Source organism: Eptesicus fuscus, chromosome 1 (genome assembly GCF_027574615.1).
Source record: "Eptesicus fuscus isolate TK198812 chromosome 1, DD_ASM_mEF_20220401, whole genome shotgun sequence".
In the NCBI taxonomy this organism is placed as follows: Eukaryota; Metazoa; Chordata; class Mammalia; order Chiroptera; family Vespertilionidae; genus Eptesicus; species Eptesicus fuscus.
Window position 1 is genome coordinate 75,776,361 of NC_072473.1, and position 25,458 is coordinate 75,801,818.

At 38.5% G+C, this 25,458-nt stretch overlaps 1 protein-coding gene across 2 annotated transcripts in view; it reads left to right on the forward strand.

Annotated features, from left to right (window-relative positions):
- Positions 1–25,458, forward strand: part of RNF128 (ring finger protein 128) — a 137,613-nt gene that overhangs the window by 34,538 nt on the left and 77,617 nt on the right. Inside the window, exon 1 of one of the 2 annotated variants that reach the window (XM_008156328.3) lies at positions 20,528–21,020. The exons of the other annotated variant lie outside the window; for it this stretch is intronic. Within the exon in view, the coding sequence (XP_008154550.1) occupies positions 20,528–21,020 (493 nt within the window). Of the gene's footprint in view, positions 1–20,527; positions 21,021–25,458 lie in introns of those variants that run through there. 2 annotated transcript variants of the gene reach the window in all.

Genomic DNA, 25,458 nt, shown 5'->3' on the forward strand with positions numbered 1-25,458 from the left:
TTCTAGGTCTGTGAAATATGCCGTTGGTATTTTAATGGGGAGTGCATTGAATCTATAGATTGCTTTGGGTAGTATGGATATTTTAATGATGTTGATTCTACCAATCCAGGAACATGGTATGTTCTTCCATCTGTTTACATCTTCCTCTATTTCTTTTTTCAGTGTCATGTAGTTTTCCACGTATAGGTCTTTTACCTCCTTAGTTAAGTTTATTCCTAGGTATCTTAATTTTTTTTGGTGTGATGGTAAATGAGATTGTTTTTTAGCCTCTCTTTCTGTAAGTTCATTATTGGTGTATAGAAATGCCATAGATTTCTTGGTGTTAATTTTGTATCCTGCTACCTTGCTTAATTCATTTATTAAGTCTAATAATTTTTTGATAGAGTCTTTAGGGTTTTCTATGTATAGTATCATGTCATCTGCGAATAAGGACAGTTTTACTTCTTCTTTTCCAATTTGGATGCCTTTTATTTCTTCTTCTTGTCTTATAGCTATGGCTAATACTTCCAGCACTATGTTGAACAGGAGTGCTGAGAGTGGGCATCCCTGTCTTTTCCCTGTTCTTAGAGGAAATGGTTTTAATTTTTGCCCATTGAGTATGATGTTGGCTGTGGGTTTGTCATATATGGCTTGAAAATCATATTTTTTAAAATTTTTTAGTATTGAAGATATTAGTGAGACATAGGCTAATAAAATTACATGGTTTTCAGTTGTACGATTCTATAATACATTATTGTATTGTGTGTTTACCACCCCAAGTAAAGTATCTTTCCATCACCATTTATCCCCCTCAAAGCATATTCTACCTCCCCTCACCCCCCCCATTCCCTCTAGAAATCACCATTCTCTTGTCTGTCTATGAGTGTGTTTCTTCCACTTAATCTCTTCACCACTTTTTTCTCCCTGCCCCTCCAAGCCTTCCCTCTGACAGCTGTAAGTCTGTTCTCTGTATCTATGATTCTGTTTCTATTTTGTATGTTAATTTATTTTGTTCATTAGGTTCCACATACAAGTGAAATCACATGGTGTCTGTCTTTCTCTGACTGGCTTATTTCAATTAGTATAGAACTCTCTAGGTCGATCCCTGCTGTCACAAAAGTCAAGATTTCCTTCTTCTTTATGGCCAAATAGTATTTCATTGTGTAAATGTGCCATAGCTTTTTTTGTCAATCCTCACTGGAGGATATTTTTTTTCCATTGATTTTTTAAAGAGAGTGGCAGGGAGGGGGAAAGACAGAGAGAAACATCGATGTGAAAGAGACATATCAATAGGTTGCCTCCTGTACACACCTCAACTGAGGCTAAAGATTGAGCCTGCAACCAAAGTATGTGCCCCCGACTAGAATCAAACCCAGGACACTTCATCCACAGGCTGAAGCTCCACCTCTGAGCAAAACAGGCTAGGGCTGTACCACAGCTTTTTTATCCACTCATCTACTGATGGGCATTTGTGCTGCTTCCAAATCTTGGCTATTGTAAATAACACAGCAATGAACGTAGGTGTGCATATATTCTTTAGAAGCAGTGTTTCAGATTTCTTCAAAAATATTCCCAGAGGAAGAGAGTAAGATGGCTGCCGACAGATAGGCAGACTGCAAGATAGTGTGTGAGTGAAAAAACAAATGATTTTGTGTGGATGTACAGGGAGAGTATATTTGTGGGTGAGGGACAGCTATACGCCAAGGGACTTTTGGGCATTGTCGGACTGGGCTCCCCTGACCAGGCAGCCTCCACTGCTGCTGAAATCTCTCCCAGAGCTCCCGGCTCTGCTGCGGAGACAATGCCATCTTGAAGGGGAGAGTGACTATTATGAAAAGCCTATATATCCTGGGACTCTACAACCACAAAACATAGGGAACAGCTGTGAACCCAGGAACACCAGTTCCCAAGCAGTGCGAATATGCAGACTCGGAGGAGCTCTGTACCTTCTCACAGAAAGGTCAGATTTCGTCTAGCAAAAGGAGAGAGAGAACTACATAACCAGACACCCGGAAAAGAGAGATTATGGGGAGACAAAGAAACAGCCCACATATGAAAGAAAAGGAGGCATCACCAGAAAAGGAAGTAAACTAAATGGAGGCAAGCAAACTGTGAGAGAAAGAATTCAGAGAAATGGTCATAAGGTGGCTGAAAAGAATGGAAGACAAATTCAACAATATGTGTAAGAACCAAAGGAAATGAAGAAGAACCAAGAAGAAATGAAAAATTACATCGCTGCTATAAAGAACTCAATAGAAAGCATCAACAGTAGACTAGAAGAAGCGGAGGACCACATCAGTGAGCTAGAAGACAAGGTAGAAAAAAATACCAAGCAGAGCAGCTTCTGAAAAAAAAATTAAAAAGCAGGAAGAGAACCTAAGGGAACTTTGGGACAACATGAAAGGGAACAACATCCACATAATAAGGGTGTGAGAAGGAGAGGAAACTGAGCAAAGAATAGAAAACCTGTTTGAAGAAATAATGACAGGAAACTTCCCTGATATAGGGAAGAAACAACTCACACAAATCCAAGAAGCTCACAGAGTCCCAAACAAAATGAACCCCAAAAGACTGACGCCAAGGCACATTATAATTAAATTGGCAAACACCAATGACAAAGTAAGAATCTACTAGTGGCCAGAGAGAGACAGAAAATTACCTACAAAGGATCCCCTATCAGAGTAGCGACTGATTTCTCAACAGAAACACATCAGGCCAGAAGGGAATGAAATGAAATATACAAAGTCATGCAAAGGAAGGGTCTGAATCCAAGAATACTGTACCCAGCAAGGCTATCAATCAAAATTGAGGGGGAAATCAGGAGTTTCACAGACAAAAAAGGACTAAGGGAGTTTATTACCACCAAACCAGCACTGCAAGAAATGCTAAAGGGTCTGCTATAAAAAGAAAAATAGGAAGTGAAGAAGGAACATGGGTAAAGAATAAAAATGGTGACAAACAAGTACCTATAAATGATAACTTTAAATGTAAATGGATTAAATGCCCCAATCAAAAGACATAGGGTAGCTGAGTGGATAAGAAAACATGACCCATATATCTGCTCTCTACAGGAAACCCACCTCAGAAAAAAGAACTCACACAGACTGATGGTGAAGGGATGGAAAAAGGTTTTTCAGGCGAATGGAAATGAAAAAGAAGCTGGAGAAGCAATACTTATATCTGACAAATTAGATCTCAAAGTGAAGGACATAAGAGATAAGGAAGACCACTTCATAATACTAAAGGGAGAAATCCAAAAAGAAGAAATAAATCTGCAATATAGGAGCACACAAATACATTAAAAAAAAAAACTTCTGGAGGATATCAAGGGAGAGATTGACAGCAATACAATCATAGTAGGGGACTTTAATACCCACTATCACTATTGGACAAATCCTCTAAACAAAACCTCAGCAAAGAAACATCAATCCTAAATGACTCACTAGATCAGATGGAATTAATTGACATCTTCAGAACATTTAACCCCAATGCCACAGAATATACATTTTTCTCAAGTGTACATGGGTCATTTTCAAAGATAGACCATATATTGGGTCACAGGAAAAAGTCTCTTCAAATTCAAGAAGATAGAAAACATATCAAGCACCTTCTCAGATCACAATGGCATAAAACTGGAAATCAACTACAATAAAAATAATCCAAAAAAATCAAACACCTGGAGACTAAATAGGATGTTATTAAACAATGACTGGGTTACCAGAGAGATCAAAGAAGAAATAAAAAATATCATGGCAACAAATGACAACACAACAATCCAAATCTATAGGACACAGTGAAAGCAGTCTTGAGAGGGAAGTTCATAGCTCTACAAGCCTACTACAAAAACAAACAAACAAACAAACAAAAAAAAAACAAGAAACAATTGTAATAAGCTACCTAACCCTACAACTCAAAGAGTTAGAAAGAGAGCAACAAGAAAATCACAGTGTAAGCAGAAGGAAGGAAATAATAAAGATCAAAGTGGAGATAAACGGCATAGAGACCAAGAAAACAATACAAAAGATCAACAAAACCAAGAGCTAGTTCTTTGAAAGGATAAACAAGATTGATGAACCTCTAGCCAGGCTCACCAAGACACAAAGAGAGAGTACCCAAATAAACAAAATCAGAAATGAAAGAGGAGAAATAACAACAGACCCCCAGAGAAATGCAAAGGATTGTTAAAAAATACTATGAACATCTCTATTCCAACAAACTGGACAATCTGGAGGAAATGGACATAGTCCTAGAAAAATACATCCTTTCAAACTCAAACAGGAAGAATCTAAAAATCTCAATAGGAAAATAACTATGGAAGAAATTGAAGCAGTCATCAAAAAGCTTCCAGCAAACAAAAGCCCTGGTCCGGACGGCTTAACAGGGGAGTTCTACCAAGCATACAAAGAAGAACTAAAACTTATCCTCCTCAGACTATTTCAAAAAACTCAAGAGGAAGGCACTTTTCCAAGCTCTTTCTATGAAGCCAGCATTACCCTAATCCCAAAACCAGATAAAGACATCACAAAAAAAGAGAACTACAGGCCAACATCCTTGATGAACACAAATGCTAAAATCCTCAACAGAATTCTAGCAAATTGGATTCAGCAATACATTAGAAAGATCACACACCATGATCAATTGGGATTTATTCCAGGAATTCAAGGATAGTACAATATCCACAAATCAATAAATGCGATACATCACATAAACAAACTGAGAGACAAAAATCACATAATCATATCAATTAATGCAGAAAAAGCATTTGAGAAAATCCAGCATCCTTTCTTGATAAAACTCTCATCAAAATGGGAATAGAGGGATCATACCTCAACATAATAAAAGCCCTATATGACAAACCTACAGCCAACATCATACTCAATGGGCAAAAACTAAACCCATTTCCCCTAAGAACAGGAACAAGACAAGGATGCCCACTTTCACCAATCCTTTTCGACATAGTACTAGAAGTACTAACCACAGTGATCAGACAAGAAGAAGAAATAAAAGGCATCCAAATTGGAAAAGAATTAAAACTGTCCTTATTCGCAGATAACATGATACTATACATAGAAAACCCCAAAGACTCCATCAAAAAACTACTAGACCTAATAAATGAATTTGACAATGTAGCAGGATACAAAATTAACTCCCAGAAATCTATGGCCTTTTTATACACCAATAATGAACTCACAGAAAGAGAAATGAAGAAAAAAAAAAAACAATCCCATTTACCATTGCACCCAAAAAATTAAGATACCTAGGAATAAACTTAACCAAGGACGTAAAAGACCTGTACTCGGAAAACTGCAGGACATTGAAAAAAGAGATAGAGGATGACATACCATGTTCATGAATTGGTAGAATCAACATCATTAAAATGTCCATACTACCTAAAGCCATCTATAGATTCAATGCAATACCTATTAAAATACCAATGTCATATTTCAAAGATCTAGAGTAAACTCTCCAAAAATTCATCTGGAATAAAAAAAGACCCTGAATAGCCACAGCTGTCCTGAGAAAGAAGAACAAAGTTGAAGGGATCACAATACCACACATCAAACTATATTACCAAGCCATGGTTCTAAAAACTGCCTGGTACTGGCACAAGAACAGACATATAGACCAATGGAACAGAATAGAGGACCCAGAAATTGACCCAAACCATTATACTCAATTAATATTTGACAAAGGAGGCAAGAGCATACAGTGGAGTCAAAACGACTCTAATAAATGGTGCTGGGAAATTTGGTCAGATAGATGCAAAAAAAAAAAAAGAAACTAAATCACCAACTTACACCATACACAAAAACAAACTCAAAATGGCTAAAGGACTTGAACGTAAGACGGGAAACCATAAAAATCCTACAAGACTCCATAGGCAGCAAAATAGCAGACATTTGTCGTGGCAATATCTTTACAGCCACAGACCCTAGGGCAAGAGAGACTAAGGAGAAAATAAACAAATGGGACTACATCAAAATAAAAGCTTCTGCACAGCAAAAGAAACCATCAACAAAACAACAAGAAAGCCCACTGCAAGGGAGAACATATTTGCCAATGATATCAATGATAAGGGTTTAATCTCCAACATTTACAGGGAACTCATACAACTTAACAAAAGGAAGATAAACAACCCAATAAAAAAAATGGGCAAAGAACCTAAATAGACACTTTTCTAATGAGAACATCCAGAAAACCAAGAGACACATGAAAACATGCTTAAAGTCACTAATCATCTGAGAGACACAAATCAAAACAACAATGAGGTACCACCTCACACCTGTCAGAATGTCAACAAATCAACAAATGACATGTGCTGGAGAGGATGCGGAGAAAAAGGAACCCTCCTTCACTGCTGGTGGGAATGCAGACTGGTGCAGCCATTGTGGAAAACAGTATGGCGTTTCCTCAAAAAATTTAAAATGGAACTGCCATTTGACCCATTAATACTACTTCTAGGAATATATTCCAAGAAAACAGAAACACCAATCAGAAAGGATATATGCACCCCTATGTTCATAGCAGCACAATTCACCATAGCTAAGATTTGGAAACAGCCTAAATGCCCATCAGCAGATGAGTGGATTAGAAAACTATAGTACATCTACACAGTGGAATACTATGCTGCTATAAAAAAGAATGAATTCTTACCATTTGCAGCAGCATGGATGGAACTGGAGAGCATTATGCTAAGTGAAATAAGCCAGGCAGTGAAAGAAAAATACCACATGATCTCACTCATTTATGGATAATAAAGAACATTATAACCTGATGAACAAAAAAGATAGGTATAGAGGCAGAGAAGCATCGAACAGACTGTCAAATTACAGCAGGAAGGCTGGGGAATGTTGGGGGAGGGGGGTAAGAAATCAACCGAAGGACTTGTATGCATGCATATAAGCACAACCAATGGAAACAAGACACTGGGGGGAGTGCGGGGGGTGAGGGCATGTGCCGAGGGGTAGGTGAGGCCGGGAGAAGGTCAATGGGGAAAAAAGGAGACATATGTACTACTCTTTGTAATACTTTAAACAATAAAATAAAATTAAAAAAATATTCCCAGAAGTGGAATCTCTGGGACATATGGCCATTCCATTTTTCATTGTTTTCATCAAAATTTTGGAATTCTTATCCCCAAAAAGTGTTAAGAACCACTATTTCAGAAGCAGAAGTAGCTGCCCCTATTTGTGCTCTAAGTTTCCTAACAACATGATTAAAACTAGAAACATAGCGCTTTTTTAAAATTCTGTTGTAAGCCGAAACCGGTTTGGCTCAGTGGGTAGAGCGTCGGCCTGCGGACTCAAGGGTCCCGGGTTCGATTCCGGTCAAGAGCATGTACCTTGGTTGCGGGCACATCCCCAGCAGGGGGTGTGCAAGAGGCAGCTGATCGATGTTTCTCTCTCATCGATGTTTCTAACTCTCTATCCCTCTCCCCTCCTCTCGGTAAAAAATCAATAAAATATATTTTAAAAAAAATCTGTTGTAAGAGTATATCCAAATTATTCAGCAAATACAAATAGAATCAAATAGGTGGATTTCTGAAAGTTATTCATCTATTTGTATGTGCGATCCAGTTTCTCCACATTCTTGCCATAATTGGATGCTATTTTTCTTTTTATATCTTCATTATCTTATATTTCTAAAAAAAATAACTTCCTACAGTTAAATTCAATCTGGCCAGTATGGCTCAGTACTTGAATGTCAACCTATGAACCAGTAAGTCACGTATCAATTCCCTGTCAGGGCATATGCCTGGGTTGCAGGTTTGATCCCCAGTGTGGGCCATGCAGGAGGTAGCTGATCAATGATTCTCTTTCATCATTGATGTTTCTACCTCTCTTTCTCTCTCTCTTCCTCTGTAAAATAAATTAAAAAAATATATTTTAAAAGATTAAATTAAATTCAAGTAATGTAGTATACATTTCTACAATCAACATATAGTCCTCTTTTTTAAAAAAAATTACTTTGAGAAAATTGTAATTGTAAGAAATAGAGGTCCCATTTATCATTCACCCAGTTTTCTCCAATGGAATCACCTTACATAAGTATAGTACAATATCACAACGTGCAGATTGACATTGATACAATCCATCCACCTAATTTGGATTTTATTAGTTTTACATGGATTCATTTTCATGATCTATGCAAGTCTACCATATGTAGGTTCATGTGAGCACCATCACATTCAAGATTCAGAATAGTTCCATCACAAAAGGTCTCACTCATGTTGCCCTTTTTCAGTGACACAAATTCCACTCCACACCCTCTCCTTAAATCTGGGCGACCACTAATCTGTTCTCCATTACTATAATGTTTTCATTTCAAAAATGCTATATAAATGGAATCAATCTTTTTGGATTGGCTTTTCTTCACTCAGCATAATTATCTGGAGATTCATCCATATTTTTGCATTTATTCATAGTTCATTCCTTTTTTTAAGTAATATTCTGTAGTATAGATATATAACAGTTTGTTCAACCACTCACCTATTTAAGTTATTTCCAGTTTTGGGAAATTATTAATGAAGCTGCTATGAGCATTTATATACAGGTTTTAGTGAACATAAATTTACATTTATCTAAAATAGACATAACAATTGCTGAGTCATATGGTAATTGTGTCAGACTCTTTTCCAGATTGGCTGTACCATTTTACATTCTCACAAACAATGTATGTGTATGTGTGATCCAGTTTCTCCACATTCTTGCCATAATTTGGTGTTATTTTTTCCTCTCTCTTTTTTTAGCCATTCTGGTACGTATGAAGTGATATCACATACTAGTTTTAATCTGCATTTCCTTAATGGTTAATGATATTGAACATCTTTTCATGTGTTTGTTTGCCATCTGTATATCCTTTTTGGTGAAATGTCTGAGGTTTCTTCCCCCAGAAAGAAAGCATTCAAGATAGGAATGTGTTCTTTTTACATAGGAATTTGCGTAATATCAGTGGATAATTTGGTCTTAAGAAATGCTGTTCAACTGGAATTTGTATTGCCTATCTGCTTAGACAGAAGCCTAACATTGATTCTCACCCCAGTGCAGATGTTTCTGTGGAGAACTAGGAAAATATGATCCAGGAACAACACTTGGCTTTTTGATACCTTGACCATAGAGAAACTTGAGAGAATACAAATGAATGGAGAGATAAGAGAGACTTTGGTTGGTATTGGATTCAGTCATTTCATTAATACATTTTCTAACAAGTACTGGTAGTGCAAATATTTTATATTCTAAGTATGCTTTTGATATATTTTAATGGATAGCATTTGTTGCTTTGCTTAAAAGTAACCTTTGTATACTCACCCAAACAAATAGCAGTCTCCTTTGAGCTCAGGCAGGGCAGCAGAATTACCTGCAGAAAGAACTATTATTGTCCTTGAGAAAAAGCTTGAATCAGAACCCTTCAATGGCTGTCCACTGCCTAATAAATTAAGACCAAATTCCTAAATGTGTTATTCAAGGTCAAGAAAGCTCTAACCTACCTTTGCTGTACTGTCTCCCACTACTCCTCCTCTCAAGTGGTCTAGCCAAATAAAATAATATTCTCCAAATTCATTTGGCTCTTTTTCTAACTCAAAGGTTTTGTTCCTGCTATATCATTTATTGGAACATCTTCTCTCATATGTGCACCTAAAAAAACCCACCTACCTCTCAAGGACCTGCTCAGATGTTACTTTCTCTATGAAATTTCCCCTAATTCTTTAAGTCAGAAGCAAAAGTTCCTGCATCCATCCTCACACAGGACCTCTCTCTCTGACCCCTCTTTTATTTAAATGTTATGCCAACACAATAATATGGATGAATCTCAAATGCATTATGCTAGGTGAAAGAAGTCAGACACTAATAGACACATACTGAATGATTTCATTTATACGACATTCTGGAAAAGACAAAATCATAAGGAAAAAAAAAAAAAAAAAAAAAAAACAGACAAAAGATTGCCAGGGGTTAAGAATGGGGGAAAGGTTTGCTTCTTAAAGGCACAACACAAGGAAATTTTGGGGGATGATGAAACTGTTTTATATCTTGATTGTGGTAGTAAGTGAATGACTTTATATGTTTGTCAAAACTTATAGAACTGTACACTAAAAAGGGTGAATTTTACTCTCTGTAAATTATACCTTAAAACCAGTGAAAAAAATCCATCCCACCTAGCCAGCAAACTAGCCAGTCTGTCCTCCAATTCTTGTCATTCATATACTTGCTCTTCAAACAATTTCTAATGTGCCAGGGTAAGAGTTCAGCCATGAAAAAGAAAAATACATGGTCCCTCCTCTCAAGGGACTGTTTCTGATGTAGGAGAAAGGTATGTAAGTAAGTATAAGCAGCAGAGTATGGAAGATGCTATATATAATACATGTAGATATCAGATACAGTGCAGGTGTAAAGGGGGAAGTGGTCAGATGGGCTTAGATTCTTGAAGGCCTAGCCTTCCAAGTTTAGAAATTTATATTTAGTTCAATATGCAATGAGAAATGACATAATCATGTTTTAGAAAGCATAATATGACAGTAATATGAAGAATGATTTGGAGTGGAGGAGAGATTAAAAGCAGGGGAGATCAATTAAAGGCTATTTAAAATAGATACATTGCAACACACTGAGGATTTTCAGAGGGAAGGGGAGGAGGAAAGAGATCAACCAAATAACTTACTAGTATATAAATGTATGCATAACCCATGAGCAGACAATAGTGGGGAGAAGGCCTGGGGAGGGGACAGGAGTGGGGAGGAGGGAATTAATGGGGGGGGGGAGAGGACATCTGTAACACTTTCAACAATAAAGATAATTTTTAAAAGGTTATTTACAATATTCTAAGAAAAAGTTAATATCACTTCTCTTCTTCATTTGGAGACTACTGAGATTAGATTATGCTTTCAATTAAATCTTGTACTGTTGATAACCTAAATGCATGTAGGCAAAAACAAATAGAGGGCCCACAAAATTTATCCTGATACATTTTACTCCCAATATTCTGAGGTACTTAATGGAGGGAACTTGTTGCATTCATCTTTTTATCTTCCCCAGCAACTATTATAAGACTCTATAGATATTAGAAGCTCTAAAAATGTTTTATTATTCTAATGAATAAATTAGAGAATGAGTGAATTTTTTAAAAATCATTCAAACTCCACAGTAGAAAATTATTATTCCTGTATGCCCAATGATGCTTGTCACTTACAATTTTGTACACCAGGCAAGCCAGAGGGTCAAGGTTTGGAAAAAAATGTTTATTCCTAAATTTCTATACTGACTGCAGTGATCAAGTGGGATCAGTCTAGCACATTTTCCCCCAGAAAGCCTGCTTGTTCACTGCTTAACAACTTGCAATGACAGGGAGTAAGATTCTGTTAAAAAAGAACAGCAGGCATTATAAACTCTTTCCAGTATAATACTTTTAAGGAATTGACCATTACCTCTGTCTTGGAACTTGAGAATTCCTGCTGAAAATGCCTTATGCGGGGCATAATTGAAAGCACTGATATAAGATAGCCTGACTCCTGGAATGTGTGTACTGAAAAGTTTTTACCCTGCTTTGAATCCAACAAAATAGGTCCTAAAACCAGCAGAGTTGCTGGGCTCTAAACATCTCATAGGGCCCAAACACATGTTCTCATCAGGCCTCTAAACATCTCAAACATCACCAGCTAAGAAAAACGAAGACATTTAATGAACTGGTAGGAACATTGAAGGTAAACTTGACAAGCCTCTTCTTCAAACAAAGAAGAGCTTCAGTACTTCAATTTCTGCTTTTTTCCCCCCCACAAAAAGCAAACATTGCTGAGCCACCTCATTGCCTCTGCTGAAAGGCTTTCTGTATCTCCAGGGTTGACAGCCTCCAGAATATTAAACAGTCATTGACTTCTGCTCCCGAACTAGTTTTCTATGAAGAACATGAAGTATATTGATGCTATCTGCACCCAAAGTAACACAGAAAGAACTTAGGAAAAATGTGTACTTACCGCCTGTTAATTGGAAGATTGTCAGCTAAGGAAGAGTGATTTTATGGATTCCAGAGTGTGCTGTAGTTCAATGAACCTGAGCATTTTTTCTTTTGATGTTCCCATTAGTATTTTTCCTTGTTAAAGTTCCTATACCATATACTGCATGATTTATGGTGAAGTCAAACCAAAGTAATTTTGATAGCCATAAAATACCCTTTTTTTGAGGTCCTGCTTGTCTCCTACCTGTTTCCTGCGACCAATGTAACCTTAACAGTTACCTAATTCTGTTGTGACAGAACTTAATTACGGTGTGAATCATGAATAGTAAACCAGCCGATTTCAGTTGTCTCAACTATGTGCTAGCGCTTTGTCACTTATTGCCAGATGCTTGTTTACTTGGAGTTATTGATCAATTTTGAGCCATGGCCAGCTGCAGCTAATCCTAATGCATATAGTTGGCAGCTGTGAATTTGTGACTTTGCCCCTTGGAATACAAAGGCTGCCTTTGCCCACGCTCAGGCTGACTTTAGCTTCTAAAGGGCAAGCCTTGGCCTCAGTAGGTGATTGTGCTTATGCATTACAATGTAAATCGTTTTATTCTTAAATTGTTTTTCAGAAGGCCCAGCTTTATTAGGAATTATCAAATTTGATTCTTATTGAGAAAGAATCCATTCTGTCTGTAGGTTAAAATAAACTCAGTGCCCATTTGCAATTTTAAGAACTTAACTCCTCCCTAACTTAGTAAACTAATCATAACCAGGCCCACTCTCTTCTAAAGCTCTTCTGTCATTTGTCCTAGTCAGTGGCAATAAAATCCATACTTATTTTACTACTAGAGGCCTGGTGCACAAAATTTGTGCAGGGGGGGGGGGGTATTCCTCAGCCCAGCCTTCACCCTCTCCAATGTGGGATCAGGCCTAAACCAGCAGTCGGACATCCCTTTCACAATCTGGGACTGCTGTCTCCTAACCACTCGCCTGCCTGCCTGCCTTCCTGATTGCCCCCTAACCACTCCCCTGCTGGCCTGATTGATGCCTAACTGCTCCCCTGCCAGCCTGATCACCCCCAACTGCCTTCCCCTGCAGGGCTGAGGGGACTGGGGGACTGAGGCTGGATCAGGCGGGGCTGAGGGGACTGGGCGCTGCCATCTTGTGGCTGTGGGCACTGCCATCTTGTGAGGGCATGGCAGTTAATTAGCATATTCCCTCCTTATTAGATAGGATTTGATTTGTTAGGCTTTAATCTGAAGGAATATTAAGTGCTCCAAAATATATCTATACAATATTTCATTATTATTATCCTTATTTTGTAGTCGGGGAAGAAGAAAGAGTAACTTCCTCAGTGACACACACCAGTCAACAGCATAGTTAGAAATAACAGATTGTAATGGAGGGGGTTGTGTGAATTTAATCTACTGAGTAGTGTGAATGGATTGGAAGTAAACCTCAAATATGTGGTCTTATCTGTAGGGCACAATTCATTAAAAACACTTTTCTCTCCCAGTTTCCCCAAGTAATTGGTTTTATTTAAAAATAACATACATAAATCTCTTGTGATCACAGATTTAATTCTTTTGAAATATTCATCCAACTATAAATATGAAAAGGAAGGAGAAGAACAGCATGAGACCAGATGAGTTTCCCAAGTAGATTGCCCTGATAATGCAATGGAAGGTAAAAGCCACTCATGTCCATCGTTCCCTCCAGCAACTCCCCTGCCCAACTTTTCCCTGAAGCCATTCCTGCTCCCATGCCTTGGGCCCTTCCCCACTCTTATCCCATTTTAGCCATCTGGGATCCCCTCAATAATTTTTCCAAATGCAAAATTGCTATCCTGATCCTCCAATAGCAAGCAAGTCAACACAATTTAGCTCAAAATTGCTCATTGTCCTCCATCAATACAAGTCCTTTCTGTACCAGTTTTCATCAGTGGACATAAAACACACTTTCTGCACATAACACATATTTTAGGTAGTCCTCTGCACACTCTCATGTGACTAAGTGTATACAACTAAGATGTAGACATATATAAATGACAATGAAGCACTTGACTAAATAGTATACTCCCATAATCTTTGTTATATAGGATTTTTGGTGCTGCTCAGCAAAAAAATCAGGGCCCTCTAGTGAGGGGTTTATTAGTGTGCTAAAATGTGTTACTAGATGTGGCTGAAAAACACCCATTCTTTCCACATTGTAATAATATCCTCACTATGCATGTGGAAAGGCAGTACAGCAGAATGAAAATGATGTAGAATTTGGAGTCATACTCCCATATGAATTTCACTTCTGCCACTTACTAACTGTGTGACCTTTGGCAAGATACTTCACCTTTCTGAGCCTCATTTTCCCATCTGAGAAATGGGAATTATTATATAATAGAATTTTATTATCCGTTGTAAGAAGCAAATGATATCATTAATACATGTGAAGTGCCTGACACACAGTAGGTTATCAATAAATGTTTTCTTCCTACCTCTACTTTTTTTAAAATATGTTTTTATTGATTTCAGAGAGAGGGAGAGGGAGGGAGAGATAGAAACATCAATAATGAGAGAGAATCAGCTATCAGCTACCTCCTGCACACCCCTACTGGGGATTGAGCCCAGAACCCAGGCAGGTGCCCTGACAGAATCAACTGTGACCTCCTGGTTCATGGGTCGACACTCAACCACCGAGCCACACAGGCAGGGCCTTACTTCTACTTTTGAAGACAGTGTGGTATAGAGTGGAAAGTGCTACTAGTACAATGGGAAGAGTGTAGTTTTGTACTAAGACGTGGAGTCAAATTCTAATTCTGTCATTTGGTTACCTTGGGTGACCTCAACAAGTTTCTTAACTGGAGCCTCAGTTTCTTCTTCTCTAAGATGCAGCATATAATACTTATGTCCTAGGTATAAGATACCTGGCCCACAGTAGATCTCAATGTTAGCTATTAATATTATGGATATAAAAAATTCTTCTTAATTTCACAGATAGCAAACTTCTGTTCTAAAGCCACTCTCTGAAACTGTCTTTTCTTTGTATGAAAGTTTCTTTTTAAAAATCCCCTGTTTTCTAATGGTTGTATACCCACTTGAGCTGGCTGAGGTTTACTTGCATTTACAAGTGATGTTATATTATTTGAAAGCTTGTTGCAGCATCATATTTAACTTTTTGTTTTCTTTTCTTTGTTCTCTCATTGCACACTCTCATCATTTTCTTTTGGTATCTGTAGAGCAGCTGCCTAGAATGAAAATTTATTGTCATCCCTTCTCCATACATTCTCTGCACCTATTTTGTCAAGCTGTGTAGCACAGCTTTGCTTAGATGCCAGGACACTAATTGTCCTAGATGGTGGCTTGCCATTTATTTAATAGTAAGAAGCCAGATGTGATGTCTCATTTCTTGCAGAGGTCTGTCTCTGTACCTCTGCAGAAACTATATGTGACTGGAAACTTAATCAGCCACAGTGGTGCCCTGCTGTTACTTCTGCATGATATTGCTCTGTTCATCATTAGTATCAGTCCATCATTAGATAGTGCACTGCTCAGGACAGCTTTCTGTTCAGTATTGCTGATGCAAATGTTTGGCAGGGTTAGCCATTGTGGTAGGATTTGAGAAATTCAAAAAGGATCCTGGCCCAAATATATCTCCCTCGCTGTTCACAGTGCCTGAAATGTATACAAGAAACATTTCACTTGAACTTTGTTTCTTTAGTATAAGGCAATGTTGAAGTGCAAATGCCACTCTCCAGAGGCAAGGTACTGAGTCACTCACTATTCAGCTATTAATACTTACAGTCAGAACTGCATTAGAATCCTAATTTGATTACAAGCTATATGATCTTAGGTAACTTGCTAATTCTCTCTAATCCCCTCTTCTGAAATTTGTGATAATGACCAATGATTGTGAGAATCAACTGAGATGATGCATGTAAAGCACACAATAAATGCTCAATGAGCAGTAGCTGTTCTTAGCCTTAGGTACAGAAGGATCCTGATGGAATACATCTAGGACCAGTAAATTTGGTTTGAGGGCCAGGAATCAGGTGAGGTCTGTCTGGTACTGGGAAACTGCTCAAAGCAAAGACCCTGGTGGGGTGGTGATACAGCCAGGAAATAGCATGGAAACTCTGGGGACCTGGGGTAGGAAGAGTTAGGTGGGAGGAAGAGGGAGGACCAAAACAAAGACAAACAATACTTACATGAACTTTCCAACAAGAAAAGTATAGTACTATTCAGGATGTGATGCTTTGTGAGGTAGTAATCTCTGATACCAGGAGTGTTCAAGCAGTGGTTTGGTGCTGGCTACCAATCTCTGGGGAAAGCCAGAGAGTTACCCAGACAAATCTCCATAGAATGGAAGGACATTGACAGAGTCTGGTTCTCAGCTTTGTAAGCTTTGAACTTTGACTGGTAGTATAACCAGAGACTAGGATCCTGGAGACTGACTCACAGTTAAGTAAATTCACAAAATAACAATATATAAGCCAGAATACTAATTGATTAATTTATAATGAGAAGTATAACTTCCAAGTGGACCAGATACTAGTGTTTGCCCATCAGTACATTATCTCCCTGTAGGCATATTTACATGAGGAGCTAAATACTAATAAGAAGGTTGCTTGGTGAGGATGAACTTGTAGCAAGGGGAGTTCATGGGGTAATTTTTATGGTTAATAGTCTGACACCTCCATCTCCACAATTGGGAAAGACCTCCAGAATAGTACTGAGGATATTAGCTTCCTCACTAGTCTCTCTGTGTCCTGTCTTGTCCTTAATATAATCCAGATGATCTATTTAGTCCTAAATCTGATCATATTCATTTGTTCCACATACTTTAATATAAATTCATAACTTTAAACTCATCATTACAAAAAGTTTAAAATATGGAGAAAATTTCAAAAATAACACATTGAGCATATATACCCATCATCTGGATTTAATAATAATTATTATTTTGCCATATTTACTTTATGTGTGTGTGTACACGTGCGCTCACGCGTGCTCGAATGTGTTTGTATGTGTATTGAGTTTACACTCTCTTTTTTTTTGAGTTCACACTCTTTAACGTAGTTTTCTACACTTTTCATATTCTGGCATAGTCTACTTGACCAGTGTTACTTTCCTTGGCTCCCCCTTTGCAACTTATATGCCCGCCATACCTAACTACTGAATGTTAGTTCCCTGGATGTTTCCTGTTGTTCTTATGTAATATACTATTGCCTATGCCTGAATATCCTTACTCTCTTTGCTTGATTAACTTTATTTGTTCTAAAAGACTCAGCCACACCCATGTTGCTTTAGCATCCTGTGTTTTCTCCAGTCATAACATTTATGACATTGTACATTATTATCTGTTTACCTCTCTGACTTTCCTACTAAACTGTGAACTCATTGAGGGCAGGGACTGTTTCTTTTGTCTCTGTATGCCCATACCTCTCCAGTGTCAGGTGTTCAATAATCATAAAATCCAACTGCCTACCAGAGAGTTCTACCTAGTTACATCATAGATACCTGAAAATCAATTTGTCTACACTGGACTCATCTCCCCCTCCTATCCACTCTATAAATTTAAAACTTTCTTCCTGATTAATCAAGTATCATCCAGTGTTCCAAACCAAAGCTTAAGAGACATCCCTAACTCTTATTTCTCTTTTATAATCCAAACAAGTCCTATTGATTCTATATCCAAAATACATTCCCAATTTATATATATATATATGTATCTTCATTCCCACTACCTGTATATCCAGGCCACCTTCATCCCTTACCTGGAGCACTGCCAACAACCTTCTATCTGGACTCCCTGTTCTATTCTTTTCCCCTCCAATCTATTGTACACAGAGAAGCCATAATGATCTCTAAAATTCAAATCTAATTATATATTACTCCCCTTTTAAATCCTGGTTATATTACTGCTTGCTTTTGGATAAAGTCCAAACTTCCTAGCTTTACCCAAAGGACTCTCAAGAACTGACCCCCTTGGACCTCTACAACTTTATCTCTTGTGCTCTGGGTTGTATCCAACCATATTGTTTATAGAGCCTGTAGTGCTTGTTGCTACCCAACATTTTCAGTTTCATACCTCAGTACTTTCCCTTGTATTGTTCTATGCCTAAAAAGGCTAACCTTCTCAAACTCAGCACAGGTATAACCTCCTCTGGAAAGCTTTTCCTTACTTTCCAGTGGGTTAGGTTCCTCTTCTCTTTTATTACCCACTATTGCCCTATGCATACCTCTAACAGAGCACTTACACTATATATATATAGCACTCTATACTGCAATCACAAGTTTGCTTGTTGGTTTCATCAAAGTTAATTCATTAACTTTTTAAAATTTCTTTATTGACTAAGGTATTACATATGTGTCCTTATCCCCCCATTACCCCCCATCACCCCCATTCATGCCCTCACCCTGTTGTCTGTGTCCATTGGTTAGGCTTATATGCATGCATATAAGTCCTTTGGTTGATCTCTCCCCCTTACCCTCACCCTCCCCTACCTGCCCTCTGAGGTTTGATGGTCTGATCCATGTTTATTGCACACCTACTGTATACCGGCTATGGGCTAAGCATTGGGGTGAAAAAATAAGACATGAATCTTCATTAACTTTTTGAAAACAGAATTCATGTCTTATTTTTTTTACCCCAATGCTTAGCCCATGGCCGGTATAGAGTAGATGTGCAATAAATATTTATTTTAAAAAAGAAAGAATGAATGTCAACAAATGTCTCCCCAAAATTCATTTTTGTAGGTACTTTTGAAAAATATTTCTTTTCTTTTGAACACATTGTTTCTTCAAAGTACAATATAGTTGATTGTCATACAGGTAATATTGATTGAATTTTGAGAGCTCTTCACTAACAAATTTAGACAATTTCTGGAATTGTACCATTTCTGAGAGGTGGCTGATCCTACCATTTTCTTTTCCCCTCGTTAATTTTTATCTTAGAGATTAACATCATTAATAGATATGGGTGCCATGCTATTGGCCCCCTATACCTATCCCTGTGATCTCTAAAGTCCATTTCAATTCCTAGGGTTCATGCCCATTTATTTGGATTCTAGGTGCTATTTGATTATGATATTAACTTTCCACTAGGTTTTTCTCAAGCTATAAAAGTATGAAGTGCAAATTGTCACATGCTTAATTTGGGGGAATAATATTGATTAAGTAAATGTTGGGCCAAGACTGAGGGGAGTGATTGATCAGGAATTTAACAAATGTTGGGCTGGATAAAGTAAATTATATTTCTTTGGACTGAAAAAGTTACTAAAGCTGAACATTCTAAACATAATTTCATCTGATTATTACCTCAAAGTAACAACTTTAAGATTATTTTAAAAGTATTGTGTCCCTGAACCTGCTTAAAAATAGTATTTAACAAATATAATTTTTACATTCCGCTTAGTACTGTCTCAAGTGCTTTACACTTGTAAACTCATTTAATCATCTGAACAACTCTAAGAGGTAGGTACTATCATTATCCCCATTTTACAGATGATGAAGACACCGAGGCACAGAAAAATAATTTCCCCAAGGTCAAAAGTTATCCGAAACCAGATGTACTAGTATCAATTAGGTTTAATCAAATGCATATTTATTGAGCACCCACTAAATGTAATAACCAACAGAGTGCATAAAAATTGTACACTTAAAGTTAGGAGAAATCATAATGCAATAGTGTCATGAGTGAATTGTCAAGGTGAGTCACACTTCTTTTAGTTAGTGGGAAATGAAGAAAGATGATGTAGTAAATGCCATGAATTGTACAGATATATCCATTTGGATAAACCTGGTTTGTGGAAGACAGTCTTAGTTGACATGTGTGAAAATGAAATTCTTTTTTTGAAGACTAAGATTACTTTTAGAAGGGGTCTCTAATGCAGTATATTTCGTATGGGGTAAGGGTAAGAGGGAAATACACAGGTATGACGCTTGTTTGGAGCAGAATGAATATATATATATGCTTTTCCTGCCTCTCCTTTCCTCTTGAGATTCAATAAAGGGCCTGCCCACAGCACCACCCACCTACCCAAATTCTCTTGGCTAGAACTCAGAACCTTCGGATCTGTGCTTTTTAGAAGTACTTTCACATTCTGGCACCTTAAGCCTGAAAAGCTTTTTAGGCAAATGTTAGGATGAAAAATGTGTTATTGAAATTCAAAACAAACTCGAATGCTACCAAAGAGCTTTCTTTATGTTCGCAGATTCTAGCTCCTCACCTGTCCTTTTTTTTTTTTTCTAAAACCACGCGACACACCTGGCTACACAGCCTTAGATCCTACTTTGTCCATCCTGTTACCCTTTTAAGAGGCGGATCCCGCAGTGTCCTTTCCTCCCTCCCAGCCACCTCTACCCCCAGTCGGCTGGGCGGAGCTTCATGCCAAAGCCCCAGAGCCCTACGCGGCCGCAGCCAAAGCGGCGACGAGCTGCTTCTGCGGCAACGTCTACCCCGAGGATTCCTGCCTCTGGGCTCTAACTTAGCTCCCTGTTCGCGCCAGTGACTCCCCGCCCCCTCCCCACCTGGCGCGCACCTGGTCAAGGCCAAGGTCTTGCCGCCGGCGAGGAGGGCGCGTGTCACAGGCCCTAGGGAACCGCAGAACGCGCGCGCCATGGGGCCACCGCCCGGGGCCGGGGTCTCCTACCGCGGTAGCTGCGGCTTTTCCCGGTTGCTGGCGTGGTGCTTCCTGCTGGCCCTGAGTCCGCAAGCCCCCGGCTCCCGGGGAGCCGAAGCTGTGTGGACCGCGTATCTCAACGTGTCCTGGCGGGTTCCGCACACCGGAGTGAACCGCACCGTGTGGGAGCTGAGCGAGGAGGGCGTGTACGGCCAGGATTCGCCGCTCCTGCCCGTGGCTGGGGTCCTGGTACCGCCCGACGGGCCAGGGGCGCTCAATGCCTGTAACCCGCACACGAATTTCACGGTGCCCACGGTCCCGGGGGACTGGGGACGCACCGTTCAAGTCTCTTGGTTGGCCCTCATCCAGCGCGGAGGGGGCTGCACCTTCGCAGACAAGATCCATCTGGCTTATGAGAGAGGGGCGTCGGGAGCCGTCATCTTTAACTTCCCAGGGACCCGCAATGAGGTCATCCCCATGTCTCACCCGGGTGAGTGTGGCTACTAAATTGTGTCTTTTCAAACCCCTTCCAAGGCCAGTTTCTCGTATTTTCCTCGATACTCTCCTATTTCTTTGCTCCGAAAGAAAACCAGTGCCCGTTCTGTCCCCTCCGAAAGAAACTGGGGCCTCTTCTCTGGGAGATTTACCCTGCGTTGGGGGTTGGGCAGAAAAAAACCTTTAGAATTTGTCTCTCCGGTAGAAAAGGGTGAGACAAACAGAATGCGGAGGCTGGCAACTGGAGGAGTGTTGGGACTCTTTGTGTCGCCTTTACCTGGTGTTTCACAAGGGTGCCTTGCATCGGATTAATTGGTGGTGGGCATTGGCTTTGAAATGACTTGGGAGAAGACTTCCTGAAAATCCCTTCCTCACTCTTTTCCTGTTGAACAACCTCAGGCCTGCAGCAGATTTTCCCCTCGCCTCTCCCTGTTTTTCTCTTCATGTTTCCTAGTATCAGGTACAAAGATTGTGTTACTGTGCCCTGTTAACCTCATTGCAGTTTTGGTGGCAACTTTGCTTTGCTCTTGGGCTCTTCTCTGCCCAGGGGTCTCAGGGCCCAAGTGTTTGTTGGTATCAGTGCTTTCCTTTGCCTTTGAAAAGTGGCAAAAGAGGTGATTAATGTTATTGAAAAAAGCAGAGGTTTATGCATAAGGATAGCAAAAGCCTAGACTTTGGGAAAAGTAGTCAAAGTGGGTCTTTAATTTCTGGAGATGATGTGGGTTACAATTTTTCCCTCTGTAGTTATCCTTCCAGAAACCTTTTCCTTAATTTTGTAATTATATATATATATATATATATATATATATATATATATATATATATATATAGTGATCTTAGCCCAAAATTTTTGGAAGAAAAAGGAAGAGACATAACAGCAATATATCATAGTTGTTGAGAGCTGGGCCTCAAGTCAGGCCTTGGAATTCTGGTTCCATTGCTTACTAGTTCTGTGACCTTGGACAACTTATTTGAAGTCTTTGAGTCTGATTTCCCTCATCAATTAAATCGGAAAGAACTAAGAACTACTCCCATAGGTTTGCTTAAGGATGAAATGAAATAAGGCCTATAAAGACACATCATCTTTCTCAGTCAAGTTTAGCTAATATGATTAGCTTTTTAGGAGTCACTGGAGAAATTTATTTATTTAAGAACTTACAGGGATATTTGTGTGTGTTTTTCCCCTAAAACATTGTGTCTGGCACTGCCTAGAGAGCACTTGAATTACTTGAATTGAGTCCCTGGGTGGCTTAATGGAAAGAAGACTGAATTGGAACTCAGGAGATTTAGCCTCTTCTTTGCCTCTACCAGCTTTATAACCTTGTACTAGTTACTTAGTCAAATAATAGTACAGAGGTAGGAGTTGGAAGCCAAGTTGGCAGAGTGCGCTGAGACAAAAGTGAACTAGATGAACTCTTAATATTCCTTCCTGTGATTCCTTCCTGCTGTGATTCTTAGATTTTTATATTGATGAAAGGAGCAACTGTATCTCTCTTGGTTGATAATCCATTGATTAGAATGAAATTACTCTTTCTCTTTTTTTCCCTTGTACTTTTTTATTGTTGACACTATTTCAGTTGTCCCCCATTTTCCCCCTCTACCCAGCCCCTGCCCACCTTGGCCTTCACATTGAATTTATTGGGGTGACATTGGTTAATAAAATTATAAAGGTTTCAAGTGTACAGTTCTATAATACATTATCTATATAATGTATTGTGTGTTCATCACCTGAAGTCAAGTCTCCTTCATCACCATTTATCCCCCCTTTACCCTCTTCTACCACCCCTACCCCCTTTTCCCTCTGATAATCCACCATAATGTTGTGTCTGTATTTTGTGGGTGTTTTTTTGTTTGTTTGTGTGTGTGTGTTTTTTTACTTCCTTCTTAAAAGCTAATAAAAACGAAGAATAAGAACTTGGTAAATTTTAAAGTCCTTACATTTTAATTGGCTACTTAAATTCAAGGGTTTGACTTTGTCTCCTCCAAATGATATTTGCTTGCATAAATTATTTGGAATTGAAGGGTAGTCTTTAATTAAAGAGTTTCTACTTAAACTATTTTCATCCTGATAGTTTTAGGGGTAATAAAATTAATTTTGTACCACTCCCACTGTGTGCCTGGCACTCTGCATACATCTTGGTTTCTGAAGTGTTGAGTTTTAGATAGGAGACTGTCTTGTTGGCAGAGAAAGGGTGGAGGACAAAAAGAAGTAGCCGTGGGGGAAATATGGACAAGAAATGGCAATGTGAGCCCAGCTGGTGTTGCTCAGTGGTTGAGCGTCAACCTATATACCAGAAGGTCAAGGTTGGATTCCTGGTCAGGGAATATGCCTGCAATGCTCGATCCCCAGTGTGGGGTGTGCAGGAGGCAACCGATCTATGATTTTCTCTCATCATTGATGTTTCTATATCTCTCCCTCGCCCTTCCTCTCTGAAATCAATAAAAATATATTTTAAAAAAAGAATGTGAATCAAATTCTGGATTTACCACACAATAGCTTTGTGTCCTTGGTCAGATTATTTAACTTTACTGAGTCTCAGTTTCCCCATCCATAAGATGGCAATAATATTTACATTGTTGTGATTATTAATGAAACATGTGTAAACTACCTAGCAGATAACAAGCACTCAATTAAAGTTAATTATGATAATAAGTTGATGCTAACAAGATGTAAAAAATTAACATACAAATATATGATCATGCAACTGTTAGTTTGAAGACACAAAAATACTGTTTTCATGGCTGTTTTGCTTTAGAATACTATATAGAAATAAAGCCCTAAATATTGATCACTTAATTAAATTACATTCATAAAGGTATTTTAATACTTTAAAAATGACCTATGTTGAATCATAGTGGCAGAGAGGTAGGACTGAGGTTTGTTTAAGTGTTGCTTATTTCAATATGTATTGCTATGAATTGCACAAGGGTCACCAAATGTGGAAAAGCCAGTGTTGTCTTCTTTGTTCACAAAATCTCTCTTCACCCACTCTCACAGGGGACTATCCACACTCTTACCTATTACAAACCTATGACCATGAAGACCCATTTGTTCCAAGACAACAGAACCAATTGGTTTAGTTCTGGTTTAGAACTGTTTTTAGAATAGTTGCTTTAAAACTGTTGTTTACCAGAGAGAAATTCCACTATATAAGAGAAATTGATTAGAAAAATGAGGCTGTTTTTATGTATACTGACATTTTACAGAAGATAAGCTGTAGCTTTGCATCAACCCATGCAGTTTATTTCTGTATAGTATTATTTGGGTTGCAAAGTATTCAGAAAATCCTGATTCACACAGATAATTATAAATGATATACATTTCATGACAGCTTGTCTTGCTATCTCTGAATATTTTCCAGTTAAATTGACCCAGAAACCTGGAAGAAATTAAGAGAACATTTTGTTTTCAAAGTTTAATTGCTATTCATATGTCTTAACTATGAAAATAAGATAAGCAGCAGCCCAAACTTAGACTAAGCACCAATGCCTTCTAAAATGTAGGATTGTCACAATGAGACAAGGTACACATGTTTGTTGTTATTGTGCAACTAATTGTTCCACTTTCACTATGCAGATGGGTCTGAACTTTGTATGCTGTCTAATTTAGCACATCCTACAGGTTCAAATGGTGTAGATACTTGCTTGTACAATTTTCCTTGAATCAACATGTGCAGGCATAAGTTTATTGAAAGACTTGTGTAGACCTACAACCTTCATAACCCATAACACATTTACAAGAACTTTAAACATATTCAAAGGTATGGCAGGAGAAGCATTATTTCTGAGCACTGTAAGAAAGTGAATGAACTAAGTAGTTTAGTTAATTACTGGGTGAAAAACAGTTGCTTCTACTAGTATATATTGTTGGAAGACAGTAGAGCATATTAAGAGATTGGCTCTGTCAATTACTATTCTTAAAATCTTAGACCATTATTTTACTTCTCTAAGTCTCAGTTTTCTCCTATGTAAGATGGGCATAATAATAAACTTGCCTTATAAAGTTGCTGTGATTAAATGAGATAATACAGATGAAGTGTTTAAGGCAGTTCTTGGCATACAGGAAATTGCTATAATTTTTTTATCACAGTTAACATAGTAAATGTATTTAGAAAATGAAAATAGAATATTATGTTTCTAGTACACAATTTGAAAATGAATGGCCGAGAGTACTTCAAAGTCTACATTACCTGAAATCCTAAATTTAACTCTTTTTTGTTGTTGTTGTTGTCAATCCTCACCCAAGGATTTTTTCCATAGAGAGAGTGGGAGGGGGCGGGGAGAGAAAAACATCAATGGGAGAGAGATGATGTGAGAGAGACACATCTATTGGCAATTGGTGTGGGGCGGGGAGCCTGCAACAGAGGTATGTGCCCTTGACAGGAACTGAACACTGACCCTTCACTCTGTGGCTGACACTCTAACCACTGAGC